This window comes from Dermochelys coriacea, chromosome 1 (genome assembly GCF_009764565.3).
Source record: "Dermochelys coriacea isolate rDerCor1 chromosome 1, rDerCor1.pri.v4, whole genome shotgun sequence".
Taxonomy (NCBI): Eukaryota; Metazoa; Chordata; order Testudines; family Dermochelyidae; genus Dermochelys; species Dermochelys coriacea.
The window spans coordinates 238921500-238942594 of record NC_050068.2 but is presented as its reverse complement, the minus strand read 5'-3'; the positions used below and the strand labels follow the sequence as shown (position 1 = coordinate 238942594).

General features: G+C 44.4%; 2 protein-coding genes across 4 annotated transcripts in view; both read left to right on the top strand.

Annotated features, from left to right (window-relative positions):
* The first annotated feature begins 673 nt into the window (after nucleotides 1-673).
* LOC119846238 (serine/threonine kinase receptor associated protein) lies at nucleotides 674-15833 on the top strand. 2 transcript variants are annotated; one of them, XM_038379639.2, is made up of 10 exons: nucleotides 674-1291; nucleotides 3688-3823; nucleotides 8566-8647; nucleotides 8895-8967; nucleotides 10006-10102; nucleotides 11764-11901; nucleotides 13052-13188; nucleotides 14071-14220; nucleotides 14844-14909; nucleotides 15300-15833. In XM_038379639.2, exons 1-10 carry the CDS (start codon nucleotides 1180-1182, stop codon nucleotides 15359-15361), a joined length of 1053 nt encoding a protein of 350 aa, XP_038235567.1. In that variant the 5' UTR covers nucleotides 674-1179; the 3' UTR covers nucleotides 15362-15833. The 2 variants fall into 2 exon arrangements, with proteins under 2 accessions (XP_038235567.1, XP_038235560.1); XM_038379632.2 differs by lacking the exon at nucleotides 674-1291 and adding an exon at nucleotides 1377-1512.
* Nucleotides 15834-19943: 4110 nt separating this feature from the next.
* The window catches only part of DERA (deoxyribose-phosphate aldolase), a 97604-nt gene continuing 96452 nt past the window's right edge, over nucleotides 19944-21095 (top strand). The window contains exon 1 of one of the 2 annotated variants that reach the window (XM_038380866.2): nucleotides 19944-20157. In XM_038380866.2, the coding sequence (XP_038236794.1) occupies nucleotides 20127-20157 (31 nt within the window). In that variant the 5' untranslated portion in view covers nucleotides 19944-20126. The remainder of the gene's footprint in view (nucleotides 20158-21095) is intronic. The other variant, XM_043517014.1, reaches the window with a different exon arrangement.

Sequence of the window (21095 nt, the reverse complement as noted above, 5' to 3'; positions counted from 1 at the left end):
GCTTGGACCCACCAGACCAGTCCTAGTTTTACAACCCAGCGACCTCACACAGCTCAGCGAGTGCTGAACGCCCCCAGGCGTGCGGGCTGCACCTGCCTCACAGCTCCGGCCCTGGCCGGGAGGGGCACAGCCCCTGGCACGATGCCTCTGACCCCACATTTCCCCCCAACCCCTGGACTCAGGTCACACAGCGGTGGAGGCAGGAGCCGGGTGGGGCTCGCAGGAGCCTGGTGCTGCCTTGGCGGTGGCCCCCACCCCGCCCCATCAGTTCCAATCAGGAGCGGCCGCGGGGTGGGGGGTGCCCAGGGGAGCAGGCCCAGCTCCATGCCGCGGGGCAGCCCGCTCTGGATAAACCCATTTGTCCTCTTTTCAGAGTAGCAGCCGTGTTAGTCTGTATCTGCAAAAAGAACAGGAGGACTTGTGGCACCTTAGCGACTAGCACATTTATTTGAGCATAAGCTTTCGTGAGCGACAGCTCACTTCATCGGATTACTGGATGCACCCGATGAAGTGGGCTGTCGCTCACGGAAGCTTATGCTCAAATAAATGTGCTAGTCGCTAAGGTGCCACAAGTCCTCCTGTTCTTTTTGCCATTTGTCTTCTACTCTGTGAATTACGGTAACCACGAGAAGCCCCTGAACTCAGCAAAACGTCCCAGCGGCCCCGGGCGGCTGCGCCGGGAAGGGGCAACGACGGTTCATAACCGCCAGGGAACCGGCGGCGCGCGCAGAGGACCCCGCCCCCCCCACCACGGGAGCGGGACAGAAGCCGGGATCCCCGCTCGTCGTCCCCGCCCCCAGCCGCGTGACCTCACAGCCCCGCCCCCGCGAGACAGCGGCCCCTGACGCCTACGGCTCCTCGGACCCCGCCCCGCGGCTGGCAGGGAGGAACGGACGGAACGGCCGCTTGCGAGAGCGAGGACGCGCGTAACTTCCGCACGGAAGCAAACAAACGCTGAGCTCGCTTCTCTCCCGCCGCCTCCTCTGTCAACGTCACTTCCGGCGGCCCCAACGGTTCCGGCTCGTCGTCACTTCCTGGGCCGCCGCTTCCTGTTCCTGCCCTGCTCGTGTTCCCGTCCCGTGTGTGTGTGTGCGTGCGCGCGCCCCCCTTCCCTGCCCCTCGTCACACGCGCCGCGTTTTTCTTCCGCCCTCCGCCTCCCCGGAGCCGCCGCCGCCGCCATGGCGATGAGACAGACCCCGCTGACGTGCTCCGGGCACACGCGGCCCGTGGTGGACTTGGCCTTCAGCGACATCACCCCCTACGGCTACTTTCTCATCAGCGCCTGCAAGGGTGAGCTCGCGGCGTGGTGCGCGCGCGTGGGGTGTGGCGGCGGCGGCGGCGGCGGCGACGGCGGCGGGGGGGCGCTCGCGCTAGCGCTCTCCTGCCGTGAATGAGCGGGGGGCGGGGCGGATCCCTCCCCTGGCCTGGCTCGGCAGCGCTCCGCTCCCAAACCTCCCAGCGCTGGGAGAGACGCGACGGGGAGGGGCCGCTTTCCTCTGTTCTACTCCCAGGTCTGTGCGCGGCCGCCCTCGGGGTGCCCGAGCCCCGAAGCCGGAGGATGAGACTCTTCTCCCCCTCCCCCTCGTGGCTCTAGTTGCGCTGTGGACACGGGCAGGCAGGTGACGGGGGGGGGGAGGGGGTCACCCAAACGCACCTTACGTCCTAACTTTAGCGTGGGAGACCCACACCTGCTGAGACCTGGCCCTGTACCCAGGCTGAGTTCCCCATCTGGGATAGAGGCAGCCCCAGGGGTCGGTCTGGGGGGAAGATAATGGGTGGGATTGTGTCACATTCCGCCCTCAATGAGCATGATCTCAGTCTGACATCTCAGATTGCGCAGCTCTTCGTTATGCAGCTGTAACCCTTATTTCTTGCATGCTTTAGTCAGCAGTGAAATACCTGCCAGCGCTGATATTTGTGGAAATACCCCAGGGTGTTAACAAACTGAAAAGAATAATACTTATTTCAGACTGTCTGCATACTTGTTACTCCATTACCTAGCTGAGTTATGTTCAGCTCGCATCTGAACAGTTCGGGTAGAGAATTAAAAATTTTGCTAGTGGATTTTTTTAAATTCTGAAATTAGGCACCACCCCTAGGTGAAAATAGCAGTTCTACAAGTTGCTGTGAGCCTAGCACCCTTCAACCTCTGTACTTTCTAGGTCAGAGGTGGGCAAACTACGGTCCGTGGGACCGTCCTGTCTGGCCCCTGAGCTCCAGGCTGGGAGACTAGCCCCGGCCCCTCCCCTACTGTCCCACCATCCCCCACAGGCAGTGGCTTGCACTTGCCCACCTCCCAGGCTTTCCATTAAGCCTGTCCTGTTGCTCTGAGCGGCAAGGTAAGGGAGCAAGGGGTTGGATATGGGGCAGGAGATCTCGGGGGGAAGACAGGGTGTGGTTGGATGGAGTGGAGGAGGGCAGTCAGGAGACAGGGAGCAGGGGGGGTTGGCTAGGGGGTGGAGTCCTGGGGGGATGACAGGGAGCAGGGGGGGTTGGCTAGGGGGTGGGGTCCTGGGGGGATGACAGGGAGCAGGGGGGGTTGGCTAGGGGGTGGGGTCCTGGGGGGGACAATTAGGGATGGGGGTCCCGGGAGGAGGCCGTCAGGGGACAAGAAGTGGGAGGGTGGGGGGAGCCTGTCGGGGGCAGGGGTGTGGAGAGGGGTGGGGCAGTCAGGGGACAGGGAGCGGGGGTGGGTGTTGATAGGGGGTGGGGTCCTGGGGGGACTGTTAGGAACGGGGGGTCCCAGGAGGGGGCGGTCAGGGGACAATGAGCAGGGGGCGTTGGATGGGTCGGTGGTTCTGAGGGGGTGGGGGCCAGGCTGTTTGCGGAGGCATGGCCTTCCCTACCCAGCCCTCCATACTGTTTTGCAACCCGGATGTGGCCCTCGGGCGAAAACATTTGCCCACCCCTGTTCTAGGTGGTAGCTCATTATAAAGTGAGGTGTTTTTCAAATACATTAACTGGCTCATAATTGGCCTAGTATTATAGTACATTAGCAGCACTGAATTGACTTTTTTTCATGCTCATATCCCTTTCCAGCAGGGCTTTCTTCCAAGCTTCAAGAAGATGCCACCCTCCCACCAAATACATGCACGCGCATTTTATTTCTCTACATATCCCTTTCTTTGAAAAGGCCCTCTTGGACCTGAGTCTGGGTTGTATTTGTCTGTCTACAATGCCACTTCTTAATTCTGTTTTATTTTTACAACTGCTCCATGTATCTGAAAAGTAATCTATATATCAGACAATTTTAAAATGAAACTTTTTGTAAGCAGTGTTGGCATCAAAAACAGGTGCTAATATGTTGAAACTAAAACAAGTACAGCACTGTTAACAGGGTGACAGAAAACTACAAATTAGTAAAAGAACCACAACATAGAACAAACATATTATTTGTATTGCAGTAGTGTCTAAAGGCCCTAGCCAAAATTGTGGCACCATTTTGTTAGATGCACATAGCAAGAATCAGTCCCTATATGTACAAATACAAAATTAAAGATCCAACTCTAATTAAATTGATAAAATATATTGTTTCAAAGTTATGTCACATTCCATTGCCAAAGAGCTCTAGTGTTTTCTTTTTTGTTCCACGGTAGTGTAAATTGAACTGTTTCATTAGAACTAAGATTGCTGTTAAGTAAAATAAAACTGTTTTGCTTGAAAATTAATCTTTGTTTTTTGCCTAGATGGTAAACCTATGCTACGCCAGGGTGACACGGGGGACTGGATTGGAACATTTCTAGGTCATAAAGGTGCTGTCTGGGGTGCCACTCTGAATAGGGATGCCACTAAAGCAGCTACAGCAGCTGCAGATTTTACAGCGTAAGTACTGATTAATACTGAAATTTCACTGTGTTTTGATTTCATCTTGTGATACTATATTTTTCTGAATTGTGGCGTTAAAGGAATTACTGTTTTATGTATTTGCCCTTTAATAAACCATTAGTTACACCTAGCTACCGTAAAAATTTAGAAACTTAGGTTTTTGGTATTTTATGGAAGTACAGTAATGGCAGTTAATCGTCATCATCAGCTGTCCCTCGATATGGGGATGATATCTGCTGGGGGAGGGGAAGGAGGAGGAATCATTGATGAGACTTAAGATGGCTGAGGAATCCAATCCATGCTCAACAGGTTTTTCCACATATATGACAAGTGGTTGCTTGGAGAGAGCACAATTGCCGGCTGGGGTGCTGTACACGCTTTCCTTCCTCCGCTATTCCTCAGCTTCTTGAAGAGAATTGCCTTGCTCAAAACAGGCTGAGGCTTGATGTATGATGCAACACCATTGCGGTATATTGTCAGCCAGCTCTACCCAATTCTTGGGGTCAGTGACTCAAGATACGCTTTCAGGGTGTCATTGTGGCATTTCCTCTGTCATGCTGCAAGTTTTGTTACCATGACTAAGTTGAGAAAAGAAGACTTGCTTCAGAAGACAAGCATCAGCCATCCGCACACAATGGCCAGCCCAATGAAGTTGATTTTTCATAATCTTCGGCTCAGCGTTTGGTACAATGATCTTCCCATCTGATATGGAGAATCTTCCTAACTCAGTGCTGGTGGTATCACTCCAAATGGCTGTGGTATGTCATCCATGTCTCACATATATAAACAAGAGCGGGGATGACTACTGCATTGTAGACCAGGATCTTAGTTTTCATCTGCTGATCTCTGCCAATAAAGACATGATGAAGCAACTTTCTAAAGGATGCCATGGCACAACAGATCCTCTGTTCAAACTCCGTGTTGAGATTAGCTGTCTGGGAGAGGTGGCTACCAAGGTAAGGGAAATAGTCACCATGTTCCAGGACACTACCAATGACAATTTGTGGGAGAAGGGGGCAACTTGTGCTGGGGCAGGCTGGTGGAGCCACCTTAGTTTTCTCAATGTGGAGGAAAAGTCACATGTGCCCAAGAAAAGATCTAGGGTGGATTGCAAGTTAGCCTTGGTATGCATGAGGATAGGATTGTCATCAGCATACTGAAGATCGGTAATAACGGTCCTGCTGACCTTAGTTTTAGAATGAAGACACCGCAAGTTAGAGAGCTGGCCGTCTATGCGATGCAATAATTCCAGTTCCAGAAAGGCAGTCAAAAAGAAGAAAGATGGAAAAGGGTTTGGGGCAGTAACACGGCCCTTCTTAACACCAGTATAGATGATGAATGGGTCTGTTTCCAGCCCAGTAGAGAGGATGGTGGCAGTCTTACCATTGTGAAGTAGCCTGAGAGCGAATGAACTTCAATGGACAACTGAACCTAGATAGCACCTTCCATAATGCTCCAAGATTGATGAAATCAGAGGCCTTAGGTCAGTAAATGTCATAAACGATGGCTGGTGGCTTTCTCTACACTTTTCTTGGCATTGTTGTGCTACAAAAATTATGTTGGTGGTGCCCTGAGACAGTCTGAAACTACATTGGGATTCCAAAAGGACATCTTTGGTAAGAGGGAGGAAATGGTTCAAAAGGATGCAAACAAGGGTCTTCCCGGCAATGGAGAAGAGGTCAGTGCCTCGGTAATTCCTTCACATTGACTTGTCCCCTTTCTTAAAAATGGTCACAATAGTAGCATTCTTTAGGTCGGGTGGAATTTCCTCTAACTCAAATTCTAACAAGAAGTTGATGAAGTTTTTACATGAGTGCTATTCCAGCAATGTTGAAGACATTCACAGATGCTGTCTGGGCCTGGCACCTTGTTGTGTCCGAGTAATGGCATGCCAGACTTCCTCAGAAGATGGGGCGGGGTGTCTGCAAGCGTTTCTGTTACTGAATGCTGAGAAATGGACTTGATGGTGGCAGCTGAGACTTCAGATTTGCAGTTCAATAGTTTCGAAATGCTCCTTCCAACATTGTCCTCAAGGAGTGTGGAGCTATCCTGAGATTTGCTTGAAAAAAGCTGCTCATATCGTGTTGATCAGCAAAACTCTGGATCTCCCTGGCATTTGCCTGTTGCTACTGATTCTTGATGTGTCGCAGCCTCCTTTGAACTGCAGCCTTAAGCTATATTAAGTCTCATTTTTGCAAGTTCTTTTTGCCAAGTACAAAATGGTGTTCTCTGCGCTTTTTTTCTGATGAATAAGTGCTAAGATTTCCTTGTTCTTATTAAACTAATTCTGATGGCGGTGAGTGGCATATGCAATCTCTTCAGCACCTTGTGAATAATGGTCTTGAACTCCTCCCAATGTGTTTGGATATCACTGATGTTGTCAGGTAGGTTAGAGAGTGACCTTTCAGCAATGCCTCATGAGACTTACAACTAGTGTGATTTTTGAAGTGCCATGATGCTAAATCTCTTCTGCATTCCTTTTGGTTGTTTTCGGCATTGTGGTGTAAGTCGCATGTTCATAATTGATCTGTCCAGCAGTCATCCGTACCTCACGGCTTGTGTAATATAGACATCAGTATGATCACAGGCCCTGATGATGACGTAGTAAAAAAGATGCCAGTGCCTGAAATGTGGGCGTTTACAAGTGGTCTTATATTTGTGCCTCTGTCTAAAGATGGTATTTGTGATAAGCAAATCATGCTTCACACATTTGCTGAGGAGGAAAATGCCATTAGAGTAGATTTTCCCCACCCCCTTCTTTCCCAGTGGTGATTCTCCAGAGTTTGGAATGTCACCCAATTCTTGCATTGAAGTCATCCCTGAGGATGAGCTTGTCTTCCTTGGCTGTGTCAGTCAGGACTGCATCAACAGCACAGTAAAACTTCTCCTTGTTGACTTCATCAAGTGTGGGAGCATATGCACTGATGACCAAGGCATACTGGTTGTTACTAAGCTTAAAACAAAGTCTTCAGACGTTCGTTAATACTCAGAGAGAGTTTAAAAAAAATGACTAGCAATCTTATTTTTGGTGGTAAAACTAACCCCATGAATACGCACCTCTTCAGATGAGTTTCCTTTCCAAAAGAAGGTATAGCCAACTCCATCTTCTTTCAGTTGGCCTTCATTGGCCAGACGGCTCTCATTTAGGGCAGCAATTTCAATGTCATATTCTGCAAGTTCTGTAGCTGTTATGGCACTTCTTTCAGGACAGTCACTGCTCGGGGAATCCATGAGAGGGTGCGAACACTCCAAGGGCGAACTTCATTTCTTTGCATCGTATGTTCTGAATGTAGGAGTGATCCAGCCGGGGGGAGGGGTTGGGAGAGCCTAGGGCACCTTTCCTAGTCCATTCCCCATTTGTGGTGAGCAGAAGGAATCCTGACAAGGACTGCCTAGTAGTGGCCGCAGCTGTCTAATTGTGCTTCTGTCTCACAAGTCCAAGCGCAAGACGACCAACACACGGCTGCCGCTTGCATGCGGATTTGTGACTAGGAAATCCCAGAGATCGCTGCTCGTCCCCAACACTACTCATCCATCGCTGCAGGACTTCGTTAGTGGGAGATGTTAACACCCTGGGCTGGGCAGAGGCTGTGAAATCTTTTAACGTGGGTGAGCCAGTGCACAGGTGGCAACTTCACAAAACTAGACAAGAAGGAGCCAGTGGCAGGGAAGTTCAAGACAACCAAAGGTCTCGGTCCTGCTGCAGCCCTCACCCACCTTCACAGCTGCAGAGAACTGACAGGTCCTTGAAATACACCTGTTCTGCATGCTTTGTCTGGAACCTCCCCTCAGAACTGTTCGCCAAGGGTGGCCCTACCAGGTGTACACAACTTCGGATGACATAGTTCTGAGGGTCATTGGGACACACAAGCCTCTCCACCACAACAGGGTAATGATCCAAGGAGAGGAATGGAAATTAATACTGTCAAGTTGGATAACCCCTATTTTATGGATGAACAGACTGATTAATAGCATAGTGGCCTACACAGACAATTCAGATAGCCTTCATAATCCTTACTTATGTTGCAATTATGTGGGATACCAGAGTTAATGATTTTGTTCCACCACTGCTAATTCCCTACTTTTTAACACTCCGTTTTTCCATTGCTCATGGGTCAGGTAGTAATCCATACAATTTTCCCACCAAGATTCTGTATAGAAGCACGTAACTCAAAGTACCTCCTGTTAAGTGAAATTGATGAATGTTAGATACTCTTGAGCCTCAGTCTTACAGATGCTTAAGCACAAGCTTAACTTTATGCACTGTGAGCAATCACCTTGATGTCGTTGGGGATACTTGCAGTGTGGAAAGTTAAGTATGTACGCAGGTCTTTGTGAAAATCTGAATTCCACACATGAGCACTTAGTCTATGTAGATCTAAGTAGGAATACGGTACCACTGTGCCTCTAAAGCTACAAGTGCTGTTATTCCTGAACTGCTCAAGAGAGGTAGGAGCAGTACAAAAAGAATTAAGGAAATGGCTTTTAGGGGGGAAAAAAATTTTCTCACAAACTAATCATTTCCAGTTTTGGGTTTTAACTATTTGAGAAACTCACCTTTATCCAGAATGGTGATCCCTATTGTGCAGTAATTATCAGAACATAATTAAAAAGGTCTATTGTGTTAGAAATAATGCTAGTTATCGGGGAAATGTCCCTGTAACCAGAACAGCCAAATTAACTTGTAATAAAGTCAGTACTGGCTAGTGAAACCACACTTGTACTTTCTTGTCTTTCAGCAAAGTATGGGATGCTGTTTCAGGGGATGAACTGATCACACTGGCTCACAAGCATATTGTCAAAAGTGTGGATTTTACTGAGGTATGAAAAATCTTTCTCTTATTTGTCAGGGAGTCAAACAATTGGATGTAACTGCTTCTCTTGTTTTCATGTGCTTTATGCTTTGTCAGAGAGAGGTTCAGGTCAACTTTTAATTTCTAAGGGATGAACTAAACGTAATAGGTGTTTTAGCGGGTTACTAGAAAAGTACTATTGTAATATTCATTATAAAAGTAATATTTTAGTTTTTAATAAAAAAGTTACTCGCCATGATTTCTAACTATTTCAGGACAGCAATTACCTGTTGACAGGTGGACAAGATAAATTGTTGCGTATTTATGACTTGAGCAAGCCAGAAGCAGGTTAGTCTGTGCTGCTTATCCTACTTACGCATTCATTTTGTAGCGTTGCACGCAATTCAGTTGACTGTTCCTTTGGAAATATTCAAATCTGTTCTATTTCATGAATTATACTTAGAGTTCTTAATGGTTGGTGCTGATAGGATTTGAGATATAAATTACTGTTGTAGGATGTGCTGAAAATCATTAGCATCTTTCAGCTTACATTGCATTTCACTTATTTTACTGACAACACTAGCTTCATTTGAAGTTTTCTATTTTTAAAGTGAGCTAAAGCATTTAAAAATGTGCAATAATTTAAACTGTTCGCTATATCTCATCAGTATGAAGCATGGGTTCATGCACACAAGGTACCTGCCTCTGTGTGTTTGCTGGGCTCTGTGTGCTTGCATCTTGCATTTACCTGCAGGGACATGTAAACTTGTTTAACACCAGCTACTTTTGTAATGTTCACAGTAATTCTAGACTAGGGGCTTGTCTAAACAATAAAATTGCACTAGTTTAATTTAAATGGATTTTTAAACAGTTAGTTTGAACTTGTACAAAATCCTGTGTGGACTCTCATTTTGGTTTGAGTGGCTCATTTCAGTTTAGCTTATACCTGTTCCTAATTTACTTGGTCTCAACTGAGACTCAACTGAAGTAAGAGACGGAGTACTTGTGGCACCTTAGAGACTAACAAATTTATTTGAGCATGAGCTTTCGTGAGCTACAGTAAGAGAGTTTGCATTAATTTAACTAAGTAGGTTTAAATTCATACATGAAGTTAAATTGATGCAACTTTCTTGTGTAGACGAGCACTAAGAAGCAGGTATCAATTTGGCCTGTGTCATTCGCTTCTGAGATTACTTCAGGTGAAAAATTAAAATACAACTCAAGCAACTTGACAGCATTGTCACCTGATGCCATTTACTGATTTATAACAACTGGTAATTATTTATAGTGACTTATAAACCAGGTGAAATGGTTTGTTTGATTTAAGTGGTAAGATTTTTTTAATCTCCCTGTTTCATATATTAAGATGTTTGCTTTAATCTTAAGAACCTCAGGTGGTCAGTGGACATACTTCGGGTATTAAAAAGGCTTTATGGAGCAGTGATGACAAACAGATCCTTTCAGCTGACGATAAAACTGTCCGGTAAGAAACACAAACTTTCCATTTTTTTTTAAAAAAAAAAAATCTCTCTCCATATAATTGCATTTGGGTACAGTTGGCTTTTGGGTTTATAATATCAAAAACATAATTATATTTAGAACTCGGATTCATTTATTTCTGTAATTTAAGTATATACACTTCAATAGTCAGTGTCTGATTTGTGGTATGTGAGATTCCTAATTATTATATACCAGGTCAATATAAGACCACCCCATCTTTCTTAATGTCCTAATCTATAAGGGTATATATCTGAGATCAGAATTGTTAATCATGTGATCTTATCAAATATACTTTCTGTCACTAAACCCCAATATACCAGTTGATTTCATATTGCTAAGTCACTGCCATCTGTTTTTTTTGGTGGCACTGCCAACTGTTTTTTTCATGACAAAAACCCCAGAGAGGATGAATTCATAACTGGGATGAGTCCTGTCACTGAGGCATTGGGTGGGAACTCTTATTGCCTGTGAAGAGATAGTGGCAAACAAATGTAATATGTCTATCATAGTCAAGCTTGAAAAATTTTTTGTACCAGGCATTCACTAGTCAGAGGCTAATATAAAAGATGGGGAAGAGCTCTGCTGCCTGGAGGCAGTGCTCTGGTGACAAGCTCAGTCCTCTTCCCTATTCTGCCACACTACTGAGAAAGGGGAGAGCGCTGGGATTCTTACAAGGGTCCTACTCCAATCACTGTAACTTTGGCTCAAGTCTGACTGGTAGGTGTCTGATAAACTTGAAGTCCCCACAGCCCCTCTGACTGGAAAGGAATTCTTTTTGTTTTTTTTCCCCATAGCCTAGAACTTCCTGAGCAAGCGTAGAGGAATCTATACTACGTCTGCTGGTGTGACCAGGGTGTTATCTCCTCTCCCCATTCCCTAGACTTCTGTCTGATGTGATGTTGAGTGCAGATTAGTAGAGAGGTCTGTGGAATGGGGTGGGGTCAACTCTACCATTTAGTCCCTCCTCCTCAGTCTCCATTTTAGCTCCATCAGCAACTGACAGGTTCACAGTTGTTCACAGGGTTTGAAATAATAGTAATTAAAACTGGAAATATCCTGATTAGTTTTCACTCTGCTAAAGCTTAGCAGAGGCCCTACAGCTGGCCATTTGCAGTCATAGAAGACAGAATTGCATATGGTATTTTATATTTAGACTGTTAATACAGCTACATCTTGCTGTAAATGGAACCTGAGATACTGTATATGTATTAGCATTGGTCCCCCCTGCACCCTCACCAGAAAAAGCTTCCTGCTTACCAGTGGGTTTTGATGTCTTGATCATAAGTGTCATCACTAGGAAGCCTGATTGTTCAGGGCACTGGTGGTTGTGTACAGAGCTCATCATCCCTGGGTGACTGACTGAAACACCAGACCAGTTTAACGGTGTAAGTATCACTTAGTGTTGCTGTAGCAGAACCATTGCTGCATTCTGCTCCAGAGGTAGCTGTATTTTAAGAGCATGTTGTGGCCAGTGATTAAGATAAGCATACCATTAACAATCTAGAATGACTAGAACCAACTTTGGAGTTTTTGTTTAGGTAGCATTTGTAAACCAAAGCCTAGCATTGATGTGAATGAAAGTAATTTGGTTTACTCAAGTAATTTTAAGTGTCTTTTTTTTTTTTTTTTTTTTACCCCCAACAGCCTCTGGGACCGGAATACCATGACTGAAGTAAAAGCAATAAATGTTGCAATGTCTGTGAGCAGCATGGAGTATGTTCCTGAGGGGGAGATACTAGTGATAACCTATGGGAGGACTATTGCTTTTCATAGTGCAGAGACGTAAGTTTCAAACTTGAAATCTTCATAAGTATAAAGAGGACTAGAGGGCATATGGGAGAGATGACAGGTGACACTGAGCCAGTATGGTTGTGGGAAAAGGATCTTTATCTGCCACACTAATGAAACCAACATTTTCTCCTTCTGTTCCTTTCTTCTTTTTTCTGCCCTTGTTTTCCCCAAAATAAAGGAGCATAGGCCCTCATCTTCAGTTTAACTTCAAAAAATGTAGCTGAAATAGTACTTGAAAATCATTACCAGCTAACAGTTGTTTGCAGGTCTCTATCCAGTTCTTATTGCACAAAGGACGTATCACTAAACCACCTCAGTTTGTAGTGATTAGCATCTTTGTTCGGAGTGGTGGAGAGGCAAAGGTCTGACTGAGGTTGGGGACTGAAGTACTCAATCAGCCCTAGAATCAAACTTACTAGTGCACACACCTAAATTAATGGACATATAAATTTGCCATAGCTATACATGGGTATAGTACTTATAATATATGCTCTTGTTGAGAATTATTATTTGTATTGGTGTCTCTATATAACACCTCAATCAGGATCAGGGCCCAGTTGTGGACAAACTCCCTGCAGAGCTTACAATTTAAGAAGCCTTTTTGTTGAAGGACAACTTTCCATTAGCTCACTGTTAAGACTCTTGTATTAGTGAATAAGTAACAAGGTACCAGAGTTTACAGTATAAAATTAGACAAAACAATTTGAAGACAAGGAAAAAAGAGATTAAGGAAAGAACAAGGGCAGACAAGAATATGACAACTTTGTTTGGCTATGTCTGTATCAGGCAGCAAATATTTTTCCACGTATAACTTATACAATAAATCTAATTTTGGTTTAATATGTCTACTTAAAGTAAAAATCTGAGGCTGTAGTGCAACACAAGAAGCACATGCAAGAGAATTGTTACAATGCATAAAATAAGTGAGGCATTGGTCACAAAATATTAAGGTGTAATAGCTTGTCTTTAGTTTAGTGAAATGTAAATTTACCATTTTAAGATTTATACTGGAAACAGCATTTTTAAGAAAGCTGTGATTTGTAGGAACAGCATCACATTTTCCTAGAATGACAGGCTTAAAGTGCTGTTTTTAAAGTGTTTTTTAAAAACATATATAGCATTAACAAAACTTTTTCCCTAGTCTGGAGCAGATTAAATCGTTTGACGCTCCTGCTACAGTCAACTCTGCATCCCTTCACCCTGAGAAAGAATTTCTTGTTGCAGGTGGTGAAGACTTTAAACTTTATAAATATGACTATAATACTGGAGAAGAGCTAGGTAAGTTTTCCAGTTTTCAGGTGGTAAAGATTATAATTGTATTTCACAGTATCTTGTGATAACTTGTATTCTGATTAAATTTGAAAGTTTATTTATCATGCTTATTATTTCAGAACACATTTGTTACATATTTAAAGGCATGCTGTTAACTTTAACTTGTCTAAAAAATATAGCCTACAGCCTCCTCTACCAACAAACCTAACACAACACTTTCAGAGCAGCCTGGATTAAGCAGGCATCCACTCCAATAGAAATCCCCGAGTCAGATTCAGTGTTGATGTATTGTAAATGGTAGTGTAAATTGCATATGGGGTGTAAAGTAGTGTGGCATTCACTGGTTGCACAAAAATATAAGCAACTTAACATTTCATTTGTTTGTATGGACAATGCACATGTTTGTTTCTCCACGTTCTTTGCCCGTTTTTTCCAGCCAAATGAATTTAGCAAAATTCTTGTTTTAGAAGCACACGAGAATCTTGCCAATTCAAGTCCCATACTAGTTTAGAATAATGGATATAGTCAGGAGGATGAATGTAAGAGCCTGATGTGCACTTGTGATACCAGTGTCGTCATTGTTGGCATGCTTGCTTTATACAAGAAGGGAAATGGTTATTTTCTGGAACAGACTAGCAATTGGTTCTTAACTTGTCAGTTTTTAATTCAATAGCACATTTTGATAGGCACCAAAATTCAAGTTCATCGAGTAGCTTGTACTCCTTGGTCTGAGAAGATTCATGTGCAACCTTTTGAGAAACTGCTGTATTTAAAAAAAAAAAAAAAATTCCCTCTTCCTTCCCCTCCCCTCTTCACCAGTAATTTATTAGTTATATTTATTTGTTAGCTAACGTGAAATTTAACACTGTCCAAAACTATTTCTTATAGAATCTTACAAAGGACACTTTGGTCCCATTCACTGTGTGAGATTTAGCCCTGATGGAGAGTTGTATGCTAGTGGCTCTGAGGATGGAACGTTAAGACTGTGGCAGACAACAGTAGGGAAAACATACGGTCTTTGGAAATGTGTAGTTCCGGGTAAGAATTTTGTGTGTGTTTGGTAAAACTCAGTTGCATTGTAACTTGTCAAAATCTTATATAACTAGTTGCCGGTTAAAACTCAGACCTACCAGAGTAACTTCTTTCCTTTAACAATCTCTATATCAGACCTATTCAGTTTAATTACATAAATACTTGCTGTTTCTTTTTGCAGCTACAAAATTAACCTTTTAACACTTTCTCAGTGAATATTCTAAGCAAAATAGTCTCATATAGAGTTTTTCCTTTGGTGTTATAGAAACATAAAATAAGACTCAACACATGTGAAACACCGTATTTTTTTCAGTAATTTAAGCAAGGGCAAGACAGTAGAAACAAGTGTGCATAAGTAGAGAAGCAAAGAGAGGTATTATAAAATTGAGGGAATTTTAAAAATAAATTTGATTAAAACCAGCAATAAAATGCCTAGCCACATGTAGAACACCTCTCCCAGTAATGGGAACTGTTTGCCAACCCTCCTGCCCCCCTCACCACTAGACACAGTTTTAAAAGAAACTATTTTTTGTCACTTAGAAAAATCCCCATTGTTGTTTTTGTCAGGGTCTGAGGTGAATGGGGTTTAGGATTAACAAAATTAGAAGAAATGTTTTTGTTTTTCACAGAAGAGGAAGGTGGAGAGCTGGCAAAAGCAAGGGTCAGCCTTCCAGGAACTGCAGAAGAGGAGTTAGGTAATGTATTGATAACTATATACTTCAGATACACCTAACAGTGTCAGAACTAATCCAAAGGGTTTAATCTGCATAATATTTCCTTTAGAATTTGTAGATACTGTCAGCTCTCTACTGATACTTTTCAAAATTCACAAGATCCCTGAAACTAGTTTCCTGAAAATATGTGCAAATAGCCAAATATTTAAAAAAAAAAAAATCAAGAAGCTAATGAGAAAAATATAGACCAGTGAGTAGAACTGGGTGTGATCAAACTGTTTTAAAGGGATATGGTGAAACATTTGTGAAAAGTTTAATTTAAAGATGGATTCAGGTCCTGCTATGGTGGTGGTTTTTTATTTTCTGTATCTAAGGTGAAGTTTGAAAATAATTTTCCTATTTTAACCACAGAAGACCTTACTTCTGAAAATTCAGATTCCATCTACAGCTCAACTCCTGAAGTTAAGGCTTGACCATCATAGCTCTTATGCAACAAATGGACATAGAGACTAATTCAAGCAAACAGTGATCAACAGCAGCCTTCCAGAGTGCGCTCTCTACATAAGGCAAAGATGGGCAGTAATTGATGAGAATGCGTTGGAACTGGCTAGGTGGTATCCATAAGAGAACTGAGTATCGAAAAAGACAAGTAGTAGAATTTTGCTGTATTTTAGTGCACCTGCCTACTGTCTTTTTAAATGAAGTGTGCAAGCCAAGATCCAGTCTCTCCAATTTCAATTAAACTTATTGTAGTGTTTTCTTTATTATGGAGGAAAAAATGTAATGGCTTTTACCAGTATTTTTCCTGAAAGTTGGAAGATGTGGCTTTAGTTGTAAAGATGGGATTATGTGCTCAAGTATTTGGTTCGGTTTTTCTGTTTCATTGTACACCGCTTCTGAACATCTAACCGTTTTCAGTTGTGTAAATAAAATGCCTTGACAACAGACTCATATATTTTATTGTGAACATTGGGTTCATGGAATAGAAAAGCAATTGTTGTTGCTCAGTTCTTACTAGTATTCATTTTTTAGTATTTTGCAAAGAGGAAAAGGAATGAGCATTTTTTCCATATTAAAGTCTCTGGAATAGTGGGTGACAGGTAACCTGCTTCACAAGTCTTGTATCTTTTATTCTTTAAACTTCATTAAAATCTCTAAAAGATCAGTTTTTGAAACACCTGAAGTATTTACTGCAAAAATTCTGGTTGTACATCAGAATTGTTTCAAAAGCTGACCATATTCCTTTAGAGTGGATATGTACAGAATATGCTTTTAGTAATCCAAGCTGGCTTACAAAATAGGTTTCTCTTTTCCTTCAATATAAACCATACTTTTCTTCTTTAAAGCCATGTTATTGCCATACTTAAATTTGTAATGTCACTTACTTAATATTGTATAATTTTTCATTTCTGTAGTGCATGTGTGCAGCAGCCTGATAGCCATAACTTTCTTCCTTTCTGAGGTAATAAAGGCATCATTTATCAAATAATGTGGCTTCAGGAGAAATAGCTTTTGACAAAACACTGTCGTCTTGATGTTATAGTCTGCCAAATAAATTCTAAGTGAACCAAAATGTGAATTTCATGGCATGGGAATGAGGATTTTAAAATGTTTTCTGTACTTCTGGTATTCAGACTTGCAGTCCTTAAAATACCAGAATGGCTCCTTCCAAAGAAATATTGATATTGTAGCTTTATCATACTTTGTAAAATTTAAGGAAATTTAAAAAGTGAACTCTGTGAGTAAAGTTAAGAGTTCAAGTGGATTTATAAAAGTTAAAACAAGTCAAACATCATATGACTCCTTGTTTTGTCTTTCCATATTTTAAAGTAGTAGTAACCGTCAAATATAATTTATAGTAAAACTATCTGACTCTACTTTAACAAAGGCGTTACAAAAGTAAGTAATACTTCATTGCAGTGGAGGGCTGGAAATAGACAATGCCAAGATCTTAAATGAGTAGTCTAAAATTAGACTCCTCAATCCATATTTAAGCGTCTGCCTAATTTTCAGAACACTTGAGCATCCAGTAGTTCATTGGAAGCTACTTAAATGTTCACCTTTTTTCAAAAATCAGGCAACAGCCTGGTGGCTTCCTCTAGCTTCAATTGGAGCTATTGCGTTCTCAACATTTCTGAAAAAATCAGATACGTGTCTCAGTTGGAATTTAGCTTTTCAAACTATCACATCTTGAAGTTGGTGTTGAAAAGTACAGAGTTGCTTTTTAATCCAGTTTTTAAATTGGTCTTTTCCTAATAGCTTAAAATACTATCTGAAGTCTATATGCTGTATCAAAATCTTGTAGCCCTGACCCCTGATCTCTTGCAGTGGCCTACTGCAGTGAGATTTTGCAGTGTCTGGTGCTGGAATGAAGGATGGGGGCTAAAACAGCTGACTTAAATAAAAAGGTTGTGGGACCCCATTCTTACAAACTTTGAAAAATGTGTGAATAGGGAAGCTAAATAAGGTTTAACAAATTTTAAATTTGTATGCTGTAACATTCCCCTCTGGTGGTACCTGGACCAGTGATCTGCTCGGTCACTCCAGTCCTTGACTGTGGGAGCCAGCCTTACCCTGGCCTGTTCATGTACAGCCTCTGGCATGTAAGCTGCTCCTTGGGTTGTGCAACCGAATGACACTAGCCAATATCTCCAGTCCCAGACACAACCCTAGGAACCTCCACCTTGCAGTATCCAGTTATGCCTGCTGGATGCCGCAAGCGTATGCGAGTTCATCAATTTAACAAAAATTGATATGTACCAAGCTTGTTATCCCAAGGGAGATCTGTGACGCACTTTAAACCAAACGCAATGCTTTAGGTAGAATAAACAGACTTAAAAGCTATCTTTCATAGTTAATAAGTGATAAGTCAAATGAAATAAGAGCAAAATGCATTCTAAGCTGCTCTTAGCACTTTCAGTGCCTGCACAAACTTAGATGCTTCTCACCACGGGCTGGCTGGCTGCTCTTCAGCCAGGCTCTCCCCTTTGATCAGTGCTTCAGGCCCTTAGTGTGGTGGCTGTAGATGTAGGTGGAAGAGAGAGAGAGAGCCTAGCAAACTTACCTCCCTTTTATCATGTTCTTTCTTCCCTCTTGGCATTGCCCCCCCGTCGGAGTCAGGTGAGCATTACCTCATCGCAGTCCCAAACTGGCCAAAGGAGGGGGGGATGACTCACTAGAGAGTCTTAACACAACCTTTTGTTGCTGCCTAGGCCACCGTCCTTTGTTCCTGTGAGGCAGGGCTGGGTTTGTCCCATATCTGCTCTGATGAGGTGTAAACTACCTCTCTGCTCTTGGAGAGTTTTTGCTTGGGCTTATTTTAAGCCATGAGGATACACAATCATTTTACAAGGCTGAATATGGGGGCGCTGGGTGTTCCCCCGAGGTACACAACATCACATACACAAACTGAAAATAGATTATATCAGGAAGGGAAACACAATTAGCTATGATTTATTATGAGGAAAAGAAAGTATGTTGCTGAAGCTAGATTTTTTTTGCAGGCTGTTTATACTGAAGACTAAAGTCTGGAGAATTCCAAGAGCTGGGTTAGCTGTGAGTGATGGCTTATTTCAGGCTGTAAATAAACACCTTTCATCAGTTGTGAAAAGAAAGGCCATACACAGGGCCAGCTTCAGGCACCAGCGAAGGAAGCAGGTGCCTGGGGCGGCCCCAGAAAGGGATGGCACATCTGCATTTTTGGCAGTAATTTGGCATTGGGCCCCTCTCTCCCTCTTCAGTGGCAGGGTTTTTGTTTTTTTTTTTCCTTTTTTTGTCTTTGCCACTTGGGTGCAAAAAAGCTGGAGCTGGACCTGGCCACACCACTATTTTTATGTGAAAAAATGTCATGTTATAGCTCTAGTGCAGTGGTTCCCAAACTGGGGTTTGTGAACCCTTGAGGGTTCACAAAATGTTGCAGGGGGTTCTCAGGGAAAAAAATCCCTAATGGTGGACAGAGTTGTCCCTAGGAACCCCATGCAGCATGGGGCCAGCAGCCCAGAGCCCCTGGACTTCCAAGAGCTAAGCAGATCAAAGCAAGCATGTCTGTCACACTGAGATTTAAACTTCATGACTCGTTTTAAGAAATGGAAAGGGAGGTGGATATTTTTTGCAGTTTTTAAAATTAAATAGGCAGCTAGTATTGTTTTTAAAATTATTATGAAGAACAAGTTTAAGCTTTGTTGTAATGTGTGTTGGTTGCCTGGACTGCTCAAGACCTGAATGCTTGTGTAGGAGGAATTCTGAGTTGGCTTTTTAAATACCTTCATGCTGTTTCACATCTGATACTCCTTGATGAAACATAGGAGCCTTGTCCTCTAACAGGCTTATTCAAAGTGATACAAGCTACAAAAGAGATCTTGGAAGAGTGTAGCTGTTTTCATCATGTAATAAAAAAACTAATGATAAATAATAAATAGTGTGTAATAAGCATGTCATAAAACATATTTTATATTTCCAAAATCACTGCTTTTGTAATTTATACTCAGGTAGAAGAGAAAATCCCTGGAAATACTCATTTTTAGGAGGGGGTTCACGTGCCTTGACATTTTAGTGAAAGGGGTTCACAGGTTGTTAAAGTTTGGGAACCACTGCTCTAGTGGTTTAACTAAAACTACTCACACCCTATACAATGCCTTTTCCCAAAAGAAGCATAAGATGGTGTTGCCTTTACCAGAACACTTACTTATCCTCACTTACTTATCCTATTTAAACAGGCACCAGCACTCCCTACCAGTAGACAGCAATTCACGGGTTCACCCGCTGAGGGAGCCGGTCAGCAGCCCCTGGATGGAGGGTGCAAGGTATGAGTGCATAATCGTGCCGAGGCAGTGGCTTAGCTCCCCCGAGGCATATACAGCAATGGATGCTTGTGCATGTGGGGAAGATGCAGTGGTGGTCTCCAATGGGGACAGCAACGCACGAGTGCATAATGGCCATGGGGGAAGGAGCTAACGGGGGTTGTCCCTGCCTGCAGACAGCAACGTAAGGGTGGATTATTACTGGGGGCGCGAGTTCCCCAGACTCTCCTTCCGAGCAGAAAGGGCCTGATCTGGCCCCTCCCCGCCTGGGTGGGGGAAGGACTGACCAGCCTGGCCCTGGAGCCGTGTTTCCTGCCCGCCGTGGGAGGGGAGGAAGCGCAGGGCTCAGCAGGGGCGTACCCAGGAAGTCCCGCGCTCAAGCCTGCTGCTTTGGCCCGAGGGCAGCGAGGGCTCGGAGCGGGGCCTGCCGCCGCTGCTGATGTCGGCTAGAAACCCGGGCACAGAGCTGGGTAAGGGACAGCAGCTGATCTGCCCCACTGAGTAGCCTGCACGTGCAGTGGAGGGTGGAGTGGGGGCCTGCCGCAGACACACGGAGAGAGTCAAGACATTGCCAGGCGTTCAGGTGCGGAGGGGACAGCACTGAGCCCCCCTCGCCCCCCCGTGGAGGTGAAGCTGTCAACCGTGCACTGGGGCGCTAGGGATCTTACCCACCCCAAACCCTGCCTGAGCCCAGAGCAAGCAGCAGAGGCGAGTTATATGGGCTCGTGGGCCCGGCTCCACCAATGTTCGGGGCCAGGTCTCCCCCGCTGGTCCCACCTGCTGCCCCCCCCACCTCCCCCGAGTGTCCCCTGTCCCCCTTGCTGCCCCTGCGCGCACCTCCCTGGGGCAGAGCGTCCCTGTGTCTCCCCTGCAGCTCCATGCTGCCTCCCTGCATCAATTGCTGCTGCAGGGTCCTAGCGCCCCCCTCATTCTCTAGTGCCAGGGCAGGCTGTCCTTACCTTGCCCTTCCCCTTCAGACCCTTTCATTTCCTGCGGGACCCTCCACCAGTACAGCTGCCCCCCCCCCCGCCTGCAGTCACCGCTCCTGCCCTATGCTGGGCAAGGGGCAGCCCTATCCCCCAACCCGCCAGTGAGGTTACAGTAATGGGCAGCAGCAGGGGACGAGTGATGGCAGACCCCCCACTCCTCCACGGCACCCACCACAGGAGAGAATCGGGGGATTCCTGGACCTGAGAGGGGCCTTAGGAGCACGTGTGGTGACAGTGGTGGGGGTGAATGTGCTGCCAGGAGGGAGAGGGGGGGCCCCTATCCCAGAGCTCACTGTTGCTGGTGGGGAGAGGGTTGGGAGGAGTCCTCCTCTCTGGCTCCAGTCGTGGAGCAGCCTGCCTGCACCCCAAACTCATCCCCAACCCTGCCCCACCCCAGAGCCCATACCCCCAGCCAGAGC